Source organism: Denticeps clupeoides, chromosome 18, assembly GCF_900700375.1.
Source record: "Denticeps clupeoides chromosome 18, fDenClu1.1, whole genome shotgun sequence".
Lineage (NCBI taxonomy): Eukaryota > Metazoa > Chordata > Actinopteri > Clupeiformes > Denticipitidae > Denticeps > Denticeps clupeoides.
Genome location: NC_041724.1, coordinates 18,848,209 through 18,866,389, shown reverse-complemented (window position 1 = coordinate 18,866,389; position 18,181 = coordinate 18,848,209). Strand labels below are relative to the sequence as shown.

The window sequence follows — 18,181 nt, the reverse complement described above, 5'->3', positions numbered from 1 at the left end:
ACATGACGTGAAGGTGGGGATCCATGATGCTGCAGAGCTTCTCTGCACCCTGCAGTCTTCATGGTATCATTTTAAACCCAGTCGACCATCCCAGTAAAGGAACGTTTCCTCATGTCTACTAAATCCAGTCCTAATATACTCAACAGACACTAAAGTAACGAGTTTTGTGGACATTTTGTTTTTACTTCCCATTTTATATACAAATGCCACAAAGATTCATGAACTTAAAGTCAGTACAAAAATAGAGCAAAAAAGAAATAAAATGTGATAAATAAATACAAGTTTCCACGTGGCCCCCGATTTATTCTACATTTCAGGCATGTGGTATCTTGTTTAGCTGTAAATAATTTAGAAATCGAAATATTAATGAGTTAGTCATTACAAGGCTGATGTTGGGAGCGCCGCCATGCGTCCAGTCTAGAAGACCGCAGGCAGCCTGCTTTGGTGCTCACTGCACAATTTGGGCCATCTCGCTCCAGGCCTTGGCCTTCTTCTTGGCCAGGGCCAGCCAGGGTGGCTCGTCCTGCGGCTGCACCACCGCTACAGAGCAGGTCACTGTAGAAGACACGTGACAGACTTCAACATGCTGTTCTTCACGAGGTGGCGAGATGTGCAGATGCCGCGGTAAACGGTACCTTTGACGGGCGAGTCCAGCGGTCTGGTTTGGTCCTTGGAGACTTGGCTTGTAAAGAGAGGCAGTGAATGTGTTCTGCGCACATTGTCCTGGAAGAGGGTTTGGAAATGTCAGTGCAGTAAAGTATCGCACCTCTGCCAGAAGCGGGAGGATTCCGGGTACAGTTGTGCCCAGCAGTGTCAGATCACATCCATATAGCAAGAAGAATTAGTTCAATGAAAAAGAAGTGGAATTGTGGATGAACAGGCCAACCTCAGTGAGAGATTTCCCCAGCAGAGGCTCCTCCAGAGAGTTCTCTTTAAAAACCTTCTGCTTCCGCCGGGCCAGTGAGATCCAGCCTGCACTCTCGGGGCTTGGATGTGGAGCTTGGCCTGTGGCACAACCTGAAATCAACATTTCATTCAAGCCAACGCTGATAGATGCTGACTTTTCCCTGTTCAATTCATTTAAATTAAAATAACTAATTTGTCCCCAAGGACACTTAGTGACGGTTACATCTTAATTTCATTACTGTACCACAGCTCATTCGTTATATTCTGAAAGGATTTCTTTGTAAACCACTTGTCATGAGACTTTTTATGGAACTTTTTATAGACCAGTGAGCAGCAGTAAACAAACTATGGTAACCAAATTTTAAAAAAAATCTCTTTATGCACACACTCACAGTGGATCCCCCAAGTTCCCAAGATACCAAAGTCCTCATTAGAAACTTACACTTCAGTAAAATAATTTGCCTTCAAAAGTAAAGGTTCTGTGCTTTATTATGGCTATTGCATAATCAACTCATTTTATGTAAATAGACTGTAATGTCACTCCTGACACAACTACAGTACTGGCCAAAAGTTTGGACACCTTCTCATTCAATGTGTTTTCTTTACTTTCATGACCATTTACGTTGGTAGATGCTCACTGAAGGCATCAAAACTATGAATGAACACATGTGGAGTTCTGTACTTAACAAAAAGTGGAGACCTGACCTCCACAGTCACCGGACCTGAACCAAATCCAGATGGTTTGGGGTGAGCTGGACCCCAACAAGTGCTAAACACCTCTGGGAACTCCTTCAAGACTGTTGGAGAAGCATTTCAGGTGACGACCTCTTGAAGCTCATCGAGAGAACGCCAAGAGTGTGCAAAGCAGTAATCAGAGCAAAGAAACTAGAATATAAAACATGTTTTCACTTATTTCACCTTTTTTTGTTAAGTACAGAACTCCACATGTGTTCATTCAGAGTTGTTGCGTTAATTCTACCAACGTAAATGTTCATGAAAATAAAGAAAACACATTGATTGAGAAGGTGTCCAAACTTTTGGCCTGTGCTGTATTTATATCAAGTCTGGTGACCATTAAAATGATCATAAGCACAAAGTATTTCATTCAGGTCAAATATGTTTACCATCAAACAACAGGATTAGAGAACAGCCAAATTTTCAGTTTAAAATGTATTTTTACAGTCATATGAAAATGCTTTGGAACCCCTCTCGGGCTGCATAATAATTACTCTATATTCATAAAATAAAAAAAAACACGGAACATCTGGGGAGTTTTCTGAACAAAGCTTTTTAGTGATGAAGTATTTAGCTGTATAAAATGAAACCAAATGTGGAGCGGCTGTGCAAAAATGTGGGCACCCTTGTCATTTCACTGATTTGAATGCAGGGTTTTAATATTCCAACAAGACAATGACCATCAAAGTCATTCATGCAGAGGAAGAAATAGAATGTTCTGGAATGGCCGTCACAGTCTCCTGACTTATGTGATTGCTAAATATGATTGCACATTGAGGCAAATCACAATTTTTCTGTTAATCCAAACGTTGAAATACTTCTGTTTCCACACGGCAAGGACCGATTTTAAAAGAGATTTACCTCTTTGAACGCTCAGCCAATATTATACAAAAATCCCCCAAATGAAGATTTTCATATGACTGTAAAGTGTGGATAAGTGTAGGGAGTGGCCAGGTTTGAAGTTCTTGAAAGGAGTATTTGAACCAATGAGTAATGTATGCTTAATACCGCGATCATGGTACCTAGATTTCTGTCTGGCTTGACTAATCCACTTCTTGTGATGTCTGATTCTGAAGCAGGGCCATGTTGGAGGTCATCGGGTCGTACGTCTGTATCAGAGCCCTGCCGAAATCGCACCGGTGTCTTTCTCAGACGAATCCCAAAGAGGTTTTCAGGGTTGGGTTCCTCAGACGCGGAGGATCTGCCAGTAGGTGGAAGAAGGATCGGTGTGCTGAGGGTCCGCACTGGGCTGAAAAGACACTCAGGCCTCACTGGGGTTAAGGTCTCAGCCTTCTCTACAGTGTGTTTAGGGGGGCTGACGGAGACGTTCTCGCTGGATGATGGTTCTTTGGTGGATCCTCCATTTGCAGTTCTTTGCCAGGCAGAGGCTATGGTGAAACGAATTTGTCCTGTCTCTTGTTCTTCAGGCTCCTGGATGGTGGGGATGCTGTCAGAGTGGAGAACAACAGTTGTGGACTCAGCACATGCAAGAGATGCAAAGTCTTGTCTGTCTGTTGCCCTGTTTTCAGTCTTGGATTGTATAATATCTTCTTCAGGTTCAGTGAGGAGCCTGGGAGTGTTGAGAACATCAGGCTGAATAAGTTCTTCATCAGAGTCAGGGAGGTCCTCAGACCGCACAACAGCTACTTCAAGGTGCTCAAGGTTTTCTTTGTGTAGATTGATTAAATCGAATTGGGAGATGTTTTCTTCTGGACCAAAGTGGACCTGAGGTGGAGTGCTGTGTTCTTGGTGAATTGTGAAGACTTTGAATTGAGTGATATCTTCTTCAGAACCCCGTAGATCATCAAGCTGTTGGATGGACACAGTGGAGGACTTCTGCCAGGAAGTGGGCTCTTCAGTTACATGCAGGTTCGAGAAATAAGGCAGACTTTGTTGGTCTATGCAGTCATCAGTATCTTTGGTTTCAACATCATTTGGCTCTTGCATCTCCATTTCTACACCAAACATCTCCTCTCCCATACGGATTGAGCTCTCCTGCTCCTTTTTAAGTTGTTCAACACATTTTGGCTGTATTTCCTGGTCAACTGACTCCTGAATATCAGGCACATGTGAGACAAATGTGAATAAAAAATCTTCATCTTCATCCTCCCCAGGTTCCCCTTCCACTTTCCTTTCTCCATTGTCTTCTTCCATAAATCTACCATTTTCTTCCATTTCAGCATTTGTCCTCTCATCCTCCTTCTCATCTTCTTCCATCTGATCAGTTCTCAGGTCATAGGTCAGCTGCTCCTCCTTTTCCAGACCAGTGTGGGTTTGATGGCAACAGACAGGCTCTTTCTCAGGGTGGTGTAGCGGTGTAGAACATCTGCATGTTTCGGACTCAGACATATCGTCCTCCCTCTGAGATTCTGCCTGGTCTTCGTCAGTTTCATCGACCACACGGTCCACCTCTCCATTATCCACCTGCATTAGAGACAACTGCTCAGTGCACAACAGTAGCAAAAACACCAGACCTTCACTTTTACTAACTTACTACGTTCTTTTCCATTTCCATTATTATTTTCATAACTTCCATACACACACACACAGTTCTTTTATCCCTTATATACACTGTATATAGAGTACATCTCGATAAGAACCACTTCAATAATAAACTGGTCCTTCAATTCAGTCCCAACTTGCAGTATCCAGTACCAACACACCTCCATTTCCAGAAGCACACCTTCAGGTCTCAGGACCAGGCCAGAGGTCAGGGAACTCAGAACTTCCTGCAGCAAAGACCCAGTCTCTTCAAGGCAGGTCTTGCTGCTCTGCTCAAGGAGAACATTCCCTGCAGGGATCGTCAGAAGAGTCGAAGCCTCACAGGAGTCAGACAGGCGGGATGGCAAGATTTTAGCCTGTTGCACATATTCTTCTCCATCTGAACTGTAGGAGGACAAGGATGTAGCTTGACCTTCAGCAATCTGAGGCTGAGCAGGAAATTCTGGCCTGGAATCCTGGTCTGGAATCTGTATGAGGTCTTCTGCGCTCTCATCTAGTATTTATGCAGTGCAAACATATTAATAATCAGTTGAAATGACATGCAATTTGTTGCATTAAAAATAAAACGTGAATCACCTACCCCCCTTCTCCTCCAGTCGCACCTTCTCTCCCTCCTCCTCTCTCTCCACCTCAGTCTGGGTATTCTCTCCATCTCGGCTCCATTTCTCCCTCTGTTGGGACAATTGATGGAATCACATCCCCACAGTTCCTCAATCTGGTAACAATTTTCACAAGTTCTCATCTAAGAACAATCAGCACTGTATGTCATACTAAACGATTTGTACAAATAATAGCACAACCAATCTATCCATGAATAACTATGAAGCAAAATCGCTAATCTGCTATATTAAGTCTGGCTCTCACAGTGGCAGGCCTCCTTTTGGTGCAGGCCTTGTTCTTGATGTTAATGCGGTGCCGGGCCATGGAGCTGTCCAAGCAGGCTGATGCGCTTGCAGGCTGGCTGAAGTCCACTGGGATCTCGGGGTACACCGCTTCACACATCTGCACAGGAACAAATTCTCTTTATTTTCCCATTCAAACACACATCCAACTCGCAAATTACAGCCCCGCATGACTGGTTGATGTCGAATGGCATTCCAAGACAAATTGACTGACAATTAATGCACAAAAACAGCTTTTAGAGAGCAAATCTTGCCCCAGTGACCTGGGTACTTCCTACAAGACCAGGTGGAAAAGGGTCTTCTTGACCTGTCAGTCATCAACTCTCACTAAAATACACAATACAGACGACCTAACTACCTCTAATAATTTAAAATAAATTTTCCTTATATGACAAAGTCCACAAACTCAAAATACTAAGTGTCCATTTAAACGATGAAATATTGGTGGCACGGTGGCCTGAACTAAACTGGGATCCGTAACCAAATGATCAGACAAGATGATGCGAGTCTCACAGCAGCCCACAGCGAAGGAACACTTTTCTAGCGTACGGATGTAGAAACGCTGAGGCTGACGTAAAAAGCTCTGGTCTGGCAGAGAGAGGAGAAACATGCCGAGTCTAAAAGCGACCACTTTGTGGGAGACAGTCTGGCTCCAGGCAAACCAACACTAAATCAGTCCCTCAGTAGAGGAGAAGACCTCACCGAGGTGCTGGCATACGGACCAAAAAAAATGGGTCAAAGTCGATATGACATCCAACTAGTTATGATGTGAAGATCCACGAGTTACCAAAGACCAAAATCCCAACAGAGCATTTACAGATCCCTGCTGAATGCCTTGTGGGAGGAATTCAAGTTGTTCTCCAGGTGAAACAGATCTCACACACGATCAAATATCCACACATACACACTCTTAAGTTGTGGCATTGTGGCTTCACGTTCCAGGATGAAGATAAAAGCCTCTCGTCCAAATGTGGAAGCAGCTGTTAAATGCAGACAGCGGAGAGTATATCTGGCCAAATGTTAATCCTGTTACCTAGGCAACCCTGCCTCCGCTGGTAGTATAGTATAAAGTATAAGGTAAGGAATTTATGGCAGTTCATGGCCTTAAAACCTTGCAAGGTCATAAATGCATATTTTTATTCAACTTACAGAAACTAGAGAGAAACGGCACATACAGTAAAGAGACACTTCACCCCTGTTTTGGATGTGGGAGGGGAAAAGGAAGCTTAAAAAAAATGAACGGTCATTTTGGTCCCGTTGGTCTCACTACGTTGAAGACATGTCTATACCTTTTGCACCAATCACAAAGTGAGTCCGTTACAAACGTCGAGCACAAGATTTTCACTATGGCATAAATAAAGATGATTACTTAATAATGTGAAGATATTAATATCACTCATGTTTAAAATAATATACTAAATGTGCATCTATGGCCATTGATAAGTGGACATCAGTAAAATGTCCCTTCACGGTAACATTGAATGAACAGCCGTGTTGGTCTTCACTGCGAGGACATGCCAGCATTCAGTGCTTTAGATGATCTAGTGTGAGGATTAACTGTGGATCCAGATACCTCAGAAGATACAGTCTTATGTCTTATTTTGTGAGACGAAATGAACAACCTACACAATATTGGGCAGGTGGTTTTAATTTAGTGGTTTATCCAAATGTTTAATGTGTACAAGTGAATGGAGGATTATCATAGCGATCCAGTTCCAGCTTCCTGCCGCGTCACTGTCCCTCCAAACTGACTCTGGAGTTGAGGGGACATGCCCGCTGGCTGTATGTGATGGTCTCTGGTTGACTGTTTTGTGTGTGGTTGGCTAGGACTGAGCCATGACCTGGTGGGCGGAGCCACCCAGTACTGGGAACTCCATAGGGCTGCAGGGCAGGCCATCGTCCTCAGACAGAGTCCCGGTGTCATCATCGGTCCTCGGCAGACGTGATCCATGTGTAATAGACTGCTTCAGCTGCAACTGAGGGGGACGGGGGAAAGAGACGAGAGATGTCATCACCAATATAATTTTCATTTATGTAAGCTTATCAATACTCTTTCCACTGCAAACAGTTGGATTTAATAATGAAGGTCATGAAGGTCATCAGCATATTCACGATTCTGATCTCTGAAAGCAAAGCCTTCATTTTCCTGTGCTGTAGAACGGCCTATGAACTTATGCAGTTCCCTATGCAGCCAGTGTACTTCAGGCCCATCTGAAGCCCATCTGTGCATCTGGTACAGGTGCTAATGCAGATTAAAGCACATTATTCCTGCTGCACAGAAGGCTCCAAGAATATTATATATTGAGTTTTTGCTACTCTGCACACTCTTTTGTATATTTTGCATATCTGTACATAACTGCTTTTACTACCTGTGTCTTGTCTTGTCTTGTCTTTTTGTTGCACTGTCACTGAAACAAATTCCTCGTATGTGTAAACATACCTGGCAATAAAACCGATTCTGATTTGGAGTTCACACTGGATATGATGAGCATACCTGTAGAGACTTCACTTTGTCATGGACAATGTCCTGAGATGAGGGTGAATCCGAAACAAAGACGCTGTCATGCGACAGGGCTTTAAGTGCCAAGTTGATCTTTGACCTTTGCACAAGAGCACAGTATAGAGCAATTCAGAATGTAGAATCCACACAATCTCCCACGATGAACAAGTCATGCACTGGAATAAGTGAGCGATTCTGGGCTGATACAGGTATTAAAAAAAAAAAAAAAAAAAGTCTTTTATTGTCATTGTCCCTTTTTGCTCACTAGAACTGCTTTTTTTGTTGTATGTGAACAGAAAATTTTTATTTTTATAGCATCAAATGTCTTCATACCCTGACTGACTGTCCTTGTCTGCATGGACAAGTGTGGTGTCTGGACCACTGACATGATCACTGGACTGACTGGACTTCAGCGAGGTGTCTCCTGCTCCGGATCCTGATTCCTTCCTCTTCTTCTTTACAAAAAAGCTCTTAAATGCCTGGAATTTGGACTTCTTTTTCCCTAAAGAATCAGGGTCAAACAAAACAGATTCATTTTTTGCAGAATAACTGAGAGGGTCGGTCTCCCATTCATGAATTAAGCCTCGTCCTAGACAAAATGCATTTTTAGTTGCGCTACAATAGTCTGATTAAAGTGTAACACAAAAAAGAACACAGGACAACTACGGCTCAGTTCCACAACAGAAGACTAAAAAAAGCGTCAGGAAGGAGGAGGACTGTGAACTCTGACCTCTGTCAAACAAACATAAACAATAAGTTCATCACTTGAGCTTTTCAACATCCTGCCTCGGTCTTGGGAAAGTCACATGTGACCCAGCTGTGTCACGTCTCAGGAAACAAACAACTCAGAGAGAAGATATTTCCATCGGTCCGCCTCTCACGGAGCGGGAATTCCTTTTAACAAACGTGCATTTATTCCATCTATGCAGCCGTTTTCCTATCATGGGTTGCAGGAATGGCGTATGGATGAGACGAGACATGTTGAAAAGGTTATAATATTTCATCTTGCAATCTGGTGCAGTCAACCACGTGTGTATATATATATATATGACTGAGCTTGCATCAGTCATTTTGCATTATTATCATATATCTAAAAATAGATAAAATACATAGATAAGTAAATAATCAATCAGCAGAAATAATCTGCATATCCAAAGAATTTGTACGAAGTTTTTTTTTTTTCCAGTTATTGTGTCAAATATTACTATTTCCTTAAACAGCAGATTCAGGGATGTTTAGCTGTCACTTAAGATTACATCTTTAGATCAGACTTGTAAATATGAGCATAGATCCACGGCTAGACTGGCTAAGCTCTGAGGATGGGGGCAGAGATACGCCACGTACCTGGGTTCTCCTCCACGGGCTCCTGGTCCACCACCGCGTCAGGAGGTCCTGTCGCCATTCCACTGCAGTGTTGACTAAAACACACACTCAGTATTATTAGCGGTTTATAACTCTCACGACACTCATGCAGGCTTCAGCTGATGTCGGGTATTAGTGTAAAGTTCACAGCAGAAAAATTTATTAAGATCAATAAAAGAGACGATACTTCATTCAAAACAGAACCTAGACAACATGTTCAACTGGGAATTTGTTCACCTTTATCCAGTCAAGGAGCTGATTTAAAAAAAAGTTGGCACGGGGCTCTCCAATCTGTGAAAGGCCCCACAAATAATCTACAGAGCATAACATCATCAGAAGATTCAGAGAAGCTGGAGATATCTCTGTGTGTGAGGGACGAGGCTGAAGAACTTCAAGCCCTCAGATGACGCTGCATCACTAATCAGCATGATTTAGTAATGTCATGACAAAACCTCCAGTCATTGTGAAGCACATGGTGACATAGTGAAATGTGTCCTCTATATTTAACCATCACCCATGGTGAGCAGTGGGCATGACAGGCGCCCGGGGAGCCGTGTGTGGGTGATTTCCCTGTTTGGCCCTTACAGTCATCTGCTGGAACTATAATATACAACATCGTAATACATAACTGGACTGCAATAACCTCTATATGCCATCATCTCCTGGATGTATCTTACTGAACATCCCAGGGTGATGGCTTCTTCTCAAGGTTTCTACCTCTTTTGCTCACTAGGGGTCTTGAGCTGTTATTCCAATACGAGGCACGTTGTAAAAAGCAGTCGGACCTTCCTGGGAGGGAAGGTCATCTTTGGTCATTTTGAGATTTTCACAGATTTCTGAGAGGGTGAACCAGTGTTTCACCACTATTATCTACAACCAGAATCACTATTAAGTACCATGACCAGCAACAGAGAACAAAATCGCATCAAAGGACCGGGAAAGAGATGTATTTGAAGATAACTCTTTAATAAAACCCTTTAAACAGATCTCTGACCCAGGACAGGCAGGGAGAAAATCTGATATTCAGGAAATTCAATAAAGATCAGATTTCTTAATTTGACTAGTATATTTTTAAATATGGCCAATTTTGAATATTAAGATAAGTGATTGAAAATGTTTATTTTTTGCTTACATTATCTGTTTCTATATTAATAGAATTCCTATATTACTGTCAGTAATATAACAGTGAGCGGCCCGAATTTGATTATTCATCAGAGTAGCATGATTAAATATTGAATATCATTTTACTAAAAGACTAAAAACCAGCATTGGATTTACTATTAATAACAAAACATTACAGCTTGAATTAGTCAATCATGGCATGAAACTTCATAATATTATATAATTATTATATCCTATGAATAATATTGCGTTTCTTTATGGCTCCTGCCTGCCAGTCACTCTAAGTTCATCTCTGGGCACGGGTGGGACTGAAGGACTGGTCTTGAATTTCTGTCATCCTCATAGCAGCACACTGTCAGGCGTTTCATTTCAACTTTTAACTTTTTCAGGAGAAGAACAGGGTAAAAGATTGAGAGTCAACATCAGTAACCTGCCATCAGCATCCCATCATCCTCACTGGTGCAGTCACATGAAGAGCTTCCAGCCAATTAATTATAGTAATTCAGGTCCACCTCACACACTGCCAGAGGTACATTAAATGTCCCCTGATGCTGTATCTGAAGGCTTGGTGCAGAATTACAGCCACTTTGAGCCAGTCCCACAATGAGATTTCCCAGGATGCGCCGTTTTGGTGTCTGTAGTTTTAAATCACAATGAGGAGAGAGGCGGGGCAAGGAGAGCGGCCTATAGAAGTGAGCAGGCATTCGTGGAAATTACGTCACCAACACCGTTCACCAACAACGTTTGCCGCTGACAGAAGGTCGTGTCTATTAATCCACTGGTAGTCTCTCCTGACATTTTTACATCCTATGCCAACTGCAATGCAGTGGACATAGCACGAGAAACAGGAGGTAACCTTTCCTCTTATGACATCATAAGGGGACAAATTCCAGATCCGACCATCTGAGCTGCTACTCTCTGAAGAGTGAAGCAGAATGACCAAAGCACTCTTTACACCTTTTACTTTTACAGTAATAATACTATCGCCATTTCTTAAATCATCTCACAGTCACATTTTCATGACAGGGGAGAATTGGCAGATTCTTTTTAGAGCAACGTGGTTTGTTCACTGGGATTGGCCGTAATACTCGTGAAAAGGGACAAACGTAGTACTGGTTAGAATGGGATTAGAATTGTTTTTATGGTATTCCTGCATGAATGGTATTCAAATGGGTGTTAAATATACCCATTTGTTAATTTGTTAGTAGCCTAGTGGGTAAGTCCACAAGTCACAGGTTCAAACCCCACTTACTACCATTGTGTCCCCAACTGTAACTACTGATTGTAAGTGGCTCTGGATAATGGTGTCTGCTAAATACAATAAATGCAAATGTTACTATATATTTCACTATCTATTTTGCGTGACGTGGTTCTGGTGCATAATCAAACTGGAATCAATCATAATCAAACAGCCTTCTGTATTTTCCTATGTGAAGAACGAATGTTGGCAATACATAAATGCACAATGCGGAGAGCGTGGAAAAAATGCACCGCAAGGAAGTCCATAAACTCTTCAGGGCGGGAATAGTTGTGATGTAGGTCAGTGTGTTTGCAGGGAGCGCACTGGAGTAACGCAGGAGACAGGAAGTCTTTATAATGAGAGCAGGACGAGGTGGGAATGCAGGTGGCAGTCAGAGACGCTTAGTCAGAGCGGGCAGGGTCCTTAGAAGCGAGTGTGTTGCACTACTCTGTTAACCTGGTAGCCACGTTCTGCTAGTAGGAATGTTCTCATGGCGCAAATTACATACAGCACAACAGGGTCAGAACAAAGCCGAGTTTCACATGGGAAACTGGGTTCGACTAAATGCATGATGGTGAAGTTGGGTTAACCTGACCTATGCAATTTCAAGCAGAAATATGCAGCTACCAGATCTGTCCGAACTCCAAAGGCCAAACAGGTCTCCTGCCTCACCACCGTGGCATGAGGGCGCAGAGGGAAACCATCCAATCCACATTCTCACTGCACATTAAAAGCAGTCACTTACTCAGTGTTTGGAACAACTTTAACAACTCATACAATGAAACCAGATAAAGACCCACTCAAATACAGCTTCATTCATTCATGCAGACATTAAAATATTTATTCTAGAATTTCTAATACTCTAACAGGGTTATAGAACCCCATCTGTGCACTTGGCCAATAAATGCAATTTCCCCTTATTTAGATGTAGTTTCAGGGCAGTAAATGCAAGCAAAATGATAGGAAAAGTAGAAAATGTTTTTAGTTACTTTGTTTCACAAAACAGCACTGAAAATTACAATTCCATACCAAAAAATGAAAATCTTATTTCAATACGCTGCTGAGAAACAACATTATCAATTTGAAGCATATATGTTGGGTACTTAGTCCCCACGTGTTCCCGAACCTGGCCAAGCTATAAAAATAGAAAGACAAATACAATCATTTTATTGCGTAGTTTCTGACTTCTGACTCAGTTTACAGGAGTTAGTTTTAATAAAACCAAGTTAACCTCTGTGCCCTGCGTCTGATTGTTCTTCTGCTTTGGTGCCAATATGCACAAACAGTACACAACGGGGGGGTGGGGTCGGAGCCTTATCAAGAGCACTGACATTTCTACCTACAGTACCTTTACTTCATTTACTAGTTTGAGTGAAAAGTTGAACCTTTTCCATTATGTATAAATAAAGCATGCAATTTTATTTAAACTTCTTAACCAGCAAAGCTGAATGACATTAGATTAACAGTATGGCAGCATATAAAGGTCTTATGCTACACATTTCTCAATGCACTCTTTTTCATTTATTGTACTTTTATGGTTAAAATGTAAAAGCAGCAGCACCAGTGCTCTCTGAGAAAGAGCTTCAGGCCAGGCCAAGACAACAGTTCCATCTGGAAGCAGATTAGTTCAGCCGACAGAAAAGCCCATTAACCGCCGCCTGTGAGAACCCACACAGACGTCCTGCAGGAGGGACACAGGCACAGGGGGGACAGCACATCATGACCTGACCTCTGGTGCTACAGAGTCCTCACTCAACACATAATGACCCTTGTAATGTCCTGCTGTTTAATATGGCAGCTACAGGTCTTCCAGGAGGAAACAGGCTGTTATTGTCCTCCCGTGGACAGTCATAAGACCAATTCACACTCAGCAGCACAGAGCACCGTTTAATCCATTTTCATGAAAACACAAGACAAACAAGCACACGCCCGCTTTATCCGCGAAGTCCGTTACACGAGTACCAGGCTGCTCGCGCAAGATAACACGGCTCCGCCACTTCAACCAAAGCAGACACGCGAGGGACCAAATTCTGAGTTCCACTTACTTCTGCACCCTCAAGCAGCCAGAAAGTCCAGCCATGGTTCCAGCAGCAGGCAGCAGTGTGTAAATCCTCGCGAGTATCTGCCGGCGGCGGCGGCGGGGGGGGGGGGCAGGATGGCCAGAGCCGCCTGTGGTTGGATAATGACACGGCTGAAGTTACCAGAGTTCACTACATCCTCCCCCTCTCCAGGCCTAATCCTGGCCTCAACCCGCACTTCACAGTCACCGATGGGACGTCCGAGGAGACGACGCAGCACCCGGCACAATTCAACAAAACTACCACATTAATACACAAGATAAACCGCTGGCACTGCTCTAATGTGCACACGTTTGTGTAAATTGTAAAAAAACAAAAAAAACAAATAAAAACTGAAAACTGAACAAAATGTAAAAAAAAAACAATAATAATAGGTGCAGTAGGGACAAAAGCCGAGTGAAATTCCCGGATGGATCACTATTAACCCATGCAGCTCAGCACGCGGTGAAATGTGTCCTCTGCCTTTAACCACCAGCAGCAGTGCAGAGATAACGGTTCTGCATCCTTTTCCCAAATTAAAGGCACAGTTTGTCTTCCCGTGCAAGTTCTTCTTTAGATGTTTGCAGGTTCGTAGTTTTGAGCCCAGCATGTGCTGGATGGCCAATATTGTAAATTTACAATCACATGACCTGATTGGTTGGAGACTATTAAGGCCATTTGAGAGCACAGGAGGCTTCAGAGGATCAGAGGTCAGAGATCTGTGTGTGTGTGTGTGCGTGTGTGTGTACAAGTCCTCTATCTGTGTTTTAAAACGGCACATGATACTAAAGCTCGGTAGCTATAAATTAATGTTTCCAGGCATGTGAAGGATTATGTTCTGGTTTAGTCCATTTTTCTTTAATTATTGGTCAGATATATTTGTCACCTAATTAAAAGTGGTGAGAGACAAAGAAAAAAAAAAAAAAGAACATAATGCCTTTTGTAGACTGTTTGGTGTCTTTTCCTCATTTTATTTCCACATCCAAGCAAGATGGATGCCTTTGCCTCCTTACTCGCCAGAACGCTCATGATATTAGATCGTAAGTTTTCAACTCCCTCCTCTCAGGCCAGAGACATTCTTTTATTTTCCAAGTAGAAGAGATGCGGCGGTCACTGATAGGCTCATTCTGTAAATTTCGGATGGTCTTGGTCGTTTAGGGTTATCCCATATTGGCTACAGATATAAGCTGATTAAATGGCATTATTTTCTTTTTTTTTTACTTCTATAACTCATGAATATATTATTGGTTTGAAATAAGCTTGTTGTTGCTAAGTTTCTATTAAAAAGGCGAGGCTGCAGGAACGTGCTGATGGCGTCTGATGGCAGCGAGCGGGCTGTGTTAACATTACAACTGGCTGGTATGTAAACAGCCGCGCTCTCTTGCTAAAAAGAAATGGACTCCAGGCCCCATCAGCAGTGTGTATGTATGACTAAACAGTCTTCACCAATCGTTATACACGTACGAGAACAAACGGTCCCAGATCGGGTCCTGGACGATCCGTGAACGGTCCCAATCACATGACCTGATGATTATTCAATACAGTCACATAAATGATATTTTAAGCAATTTAGACATGATGTGGGATATTTCATGTAACATGATCTAAATATCTTTAGCGGACTAACTCAATCCCTGTCTCGAACTGAAACTGGGTCTCTTGCTCATGTTTCATAGTGATTCATTTTTACGGAAGGAGCCGCTTGCCCTTTCTCACGAATTTTAGTTGACTCGCGTCCTAACGGATGCCTCATAATCCCACGCCAATCGATCGCCGCATCCCTACTTTTGAGGTATTTGGGGAGGTGTGGGTTAGCTTTGCTATACCTGGAAAATGGCTGGTATTTCCTGTCCTACCCAACCCAGAAAAGCCCAGGTGAACTCTGACCCTGGCAGCATTCGTAGTTTGAGATGATAAATGTGCCGCAAACTGCTCCATAAGAGCCAACGTGCAATGAAAAAGATGGTCGGTACTGTACACTACTAGAATTAACTTGCACGTTCTCACTGCACATCAATAATAAGTTAGAAGACAGGGATTTTGCAGTGTCAGTTTCTGGACGTTTCTCTGGCAAACCCTGCAGAGCCCTGGACCTTCTCTTCCTTGTGCTCCAAATTCCTGGCCACATCTGGAATTCATCTGCAGTACGGCGCTGTAATTAAGGCCATGTCTGCAGAACTGTAACCAACTCAAATCACAAGACGTTCGTGCAAAGAGGCAAAAACACACGTCTGTTCATGCAAATCTGGTTGTTTCCTGTACTCGACTAAAATCATCTGTGAAAATGTTCAGGTTCACAGGATTAAATTACAGAAGCATTTCCTCCAAAAACATCCACAGATCCCCTCCTTTTAAAGCCCTCCCACAGTTCCTTACAGTAATGCTGCAGGCAAACACCATGCATTATCTGCAGATGAAAACCTTTTTATCAATATATTTAGCAATAAATCAAATCCCTACCAAACACGCTCGTGAACATAGCTAATTTGGGTTAAAATATGCTTTTTTTAATACTGTAAGTTTAATACTGTAAAATACTAGGTAGTAGCCTAGTGGGTGACACACTCGTCTATGAACCAGAAAACCCAGGTTCAAATCCCACCTACTACCATTGTGTCCCTGAGCAAGACACTTAACACTAAGTTTCTCCAGGGGGGACTGTCCCTGTAAATACTGATTGTAAGTCGCGTCTGATAAATGCTGTAAATGTAAAAAACTACTTGTCCACTGTTACTGAACCACTGAACCGGCTGAGAATGAATATGCAACGATTGCATCTGTAATCATTGTGGAATAAAGAACAGAATCTGTCACGCTGTAGTCCGTCCAGGATTTACAGATCCAGCAGCGTCTCGTGCAGTTTCATGTGTTACAGTTATGATGCAGATGAAACAGATCAAAGTTATAGTTCATAAAGAAAACCACAAATACCATTGCTTGGAGGAAAAATAGGCACCAAAACAGAAACCACACACACATATGCTTTCATAAAAGTTCTTTTAAAACATGGATGGAAGGAGATCTATCGACGGTACATGTCCTGTCATATCCCTGATAATTATTCTTACAAATATCATCATGGACCACAGGACACCTTTCAATTCCATGCCAACACCAAGCAGGAGGTAAACGTGTAAATGAAAGATGTAAAAATGCTGTTATTTGGCTTGACAGCAGTGTGATTCGTCCTTTTCATTTAAAAGATGACCAAGATCACCGAGAAATGAATCCTGTGAAATATCACGCGTCTCATGAAACAACAGCAACATTTATTACGTATTTTGGCCAAATTCGCAGAGACTGAGCCACGAAACAGAACGTCAGCTGCAGGTCCGAGCTGAAAAGGTCTACTCACCGACAGTATGTATTGATGGAAGGAGCCTTTTAAACCTCGGTTTTAACCGCACGTTTGTAGGGAATCGTCTGGTGTAAAACACGGCTTTCTGCCTCCTTCACGGCCGCTCATTTCGGCCTGTTTGTATGGAGCGAGGCTTGGGGACAACACAGAGCCGGGAGAAGGTTTATAGTGGCGGACAACCGAGCTGAATAAAGTTCTCCAGTCACACGGGCCTCGTCCGGGCGCCACCTGCTGCGCCACCAGCACAGGGAACTTATCCCGCACATAATAATCCATATCTGCGGATATTTCATTTTCTACTGGGTACAAAATTCCACACACGCACACATATAATACAGAGAACTCGCGGCCACATCCTGCAAGATCACCTTATAGAGATCTACTGTCGTGGGCCGGCGACATGAAGCGCTGATAAGACACGGACTACAGATCCCATGATGCAGTGCGCACTCACTCTCCCGATAAACACGGCGACTCGCAGACAACGTTACCTGTAAAATCTAGCCAATATACACAGTGTAGACAACAGAGCACCTGAGGTTACGGACAACAATAACGCGCAGATATACAATATAGAACGAGATGGTCTAGAAATATATGTATATATATTTGGTGGGGCAAAATTGTATTTGGCATCCACCGATTGTGCAAGTTGTCCTACTTAAAAAGATGATTGATCATTAATTTTCATCATAGGCACAAAAAATTCAGGAAATCACATTGCATGATTTTTAAAGAATCTATCTGAATATTGTGCAGAAATATTTAGCATCTACAACCAAGTAAGAATTCTGGTCCTCACAGACCTGTTACTTCTGTAACAAGCCCTTCTATCCTTCACTCTCTACGAATGCCGCCTTTTTGAACTTGTTATCTGTATAAAAGACGCCTGTCCACACCTTCAAACAGTCAGACTCCAACCTCCACCGTGGACAAGACCAGAGAGCTATCTAAGGACACCAGGGACAAGATAGTACACATACACAAGACTGGTACAAGCACATTTACAACAGGAAGCAGCTTGGTGAAAAAAGATCAACTGTTGGCGCAATTATTAGAAAATAGAACCACTGACGCATTCAGCCTCTCAGCACATAGATATATACAGTAGATGTCGCATTCAGCCTCTCAGCACATAGATATATACAGTAGATGTCGCATTCAGCCTCTCAGCACATAGATATATACAGTAGATGTCGCATTCAGCCTCTCAGATGTAGATATATATACACTAGATTTCGCATTCACTCTGAGTAGGAATACAGGGAGTGCAGAATTATTAGGCAAGTTGTATTTTTGAGGAATAATTTATTATTGAACAACCATGTTCTCAATGAACCCAAAAAACACATTAATATCAAAGCTGACTGTTTTTGGAAGTAGTTTTTAGTTTATTTTTATTTTTAGCTATTTTAGGGGGATATCTGTGTGTGCAGGTGACTATTACTGTGCATAATTATTAGGCAACTTAACAAAAAACAAATATATACCCATTTC

The 18,181-nt window shown here is 42.5% G+C and overlaps 1 protein-coding gene across 5 annotated transcripts; it reads right to left on the bottom strand.

Annotated features, from left to right (window-relative positions):
• Positions 1-159: 159 nt before the first annotated feature.
• Positions 160-16,922, bottom strand: LOC114768374 (probable serine/threonine-protein kinase kinX). 5 transcript variants are annotated; one of them, XM_028960612.1, is made up of 13 exons: positions 16,682-16,922; positions 13,315-13,438; positions 8,890-8,963; positions 7,879-8,047; positions 7,540-7,645; positions 6,887-7,021; positions 5,008-5,145; positions 4,724-4,814; positions 4,305-4,636; positions 2,664-4,065; positions 887-1,017; positions 636-723; positions 160-555 (listed from the first exon to the last, which is right to left on the bottom strand). In XM_028960612.1, exons 2-13 carry the CDS (start codon positions 13,347-13,349, stop codon positions 449-451), a joined length of 2,808 nt encoding a protein of 935 aa, XP_028816445.1. In that variant the 5' UTR covers positions 13,350-13,438; positions 16,682-16,922; the 3' UTR covers positions 160-448. The 5 variants fall into 5 exon arrangements, with proteins under 5 accessions (XP_028816445.1, XP_028816446.1, XP_028816447.1 ...); XM_028960613.1 differs by having other exon boundaries at positions 887-1,005; XM_028960614.1 differs by lacking the exon at positions 13,315-13,438.
• Between the last annotated feature and the right edge of the window lie 1,259 nt (positions 16,923-18,181).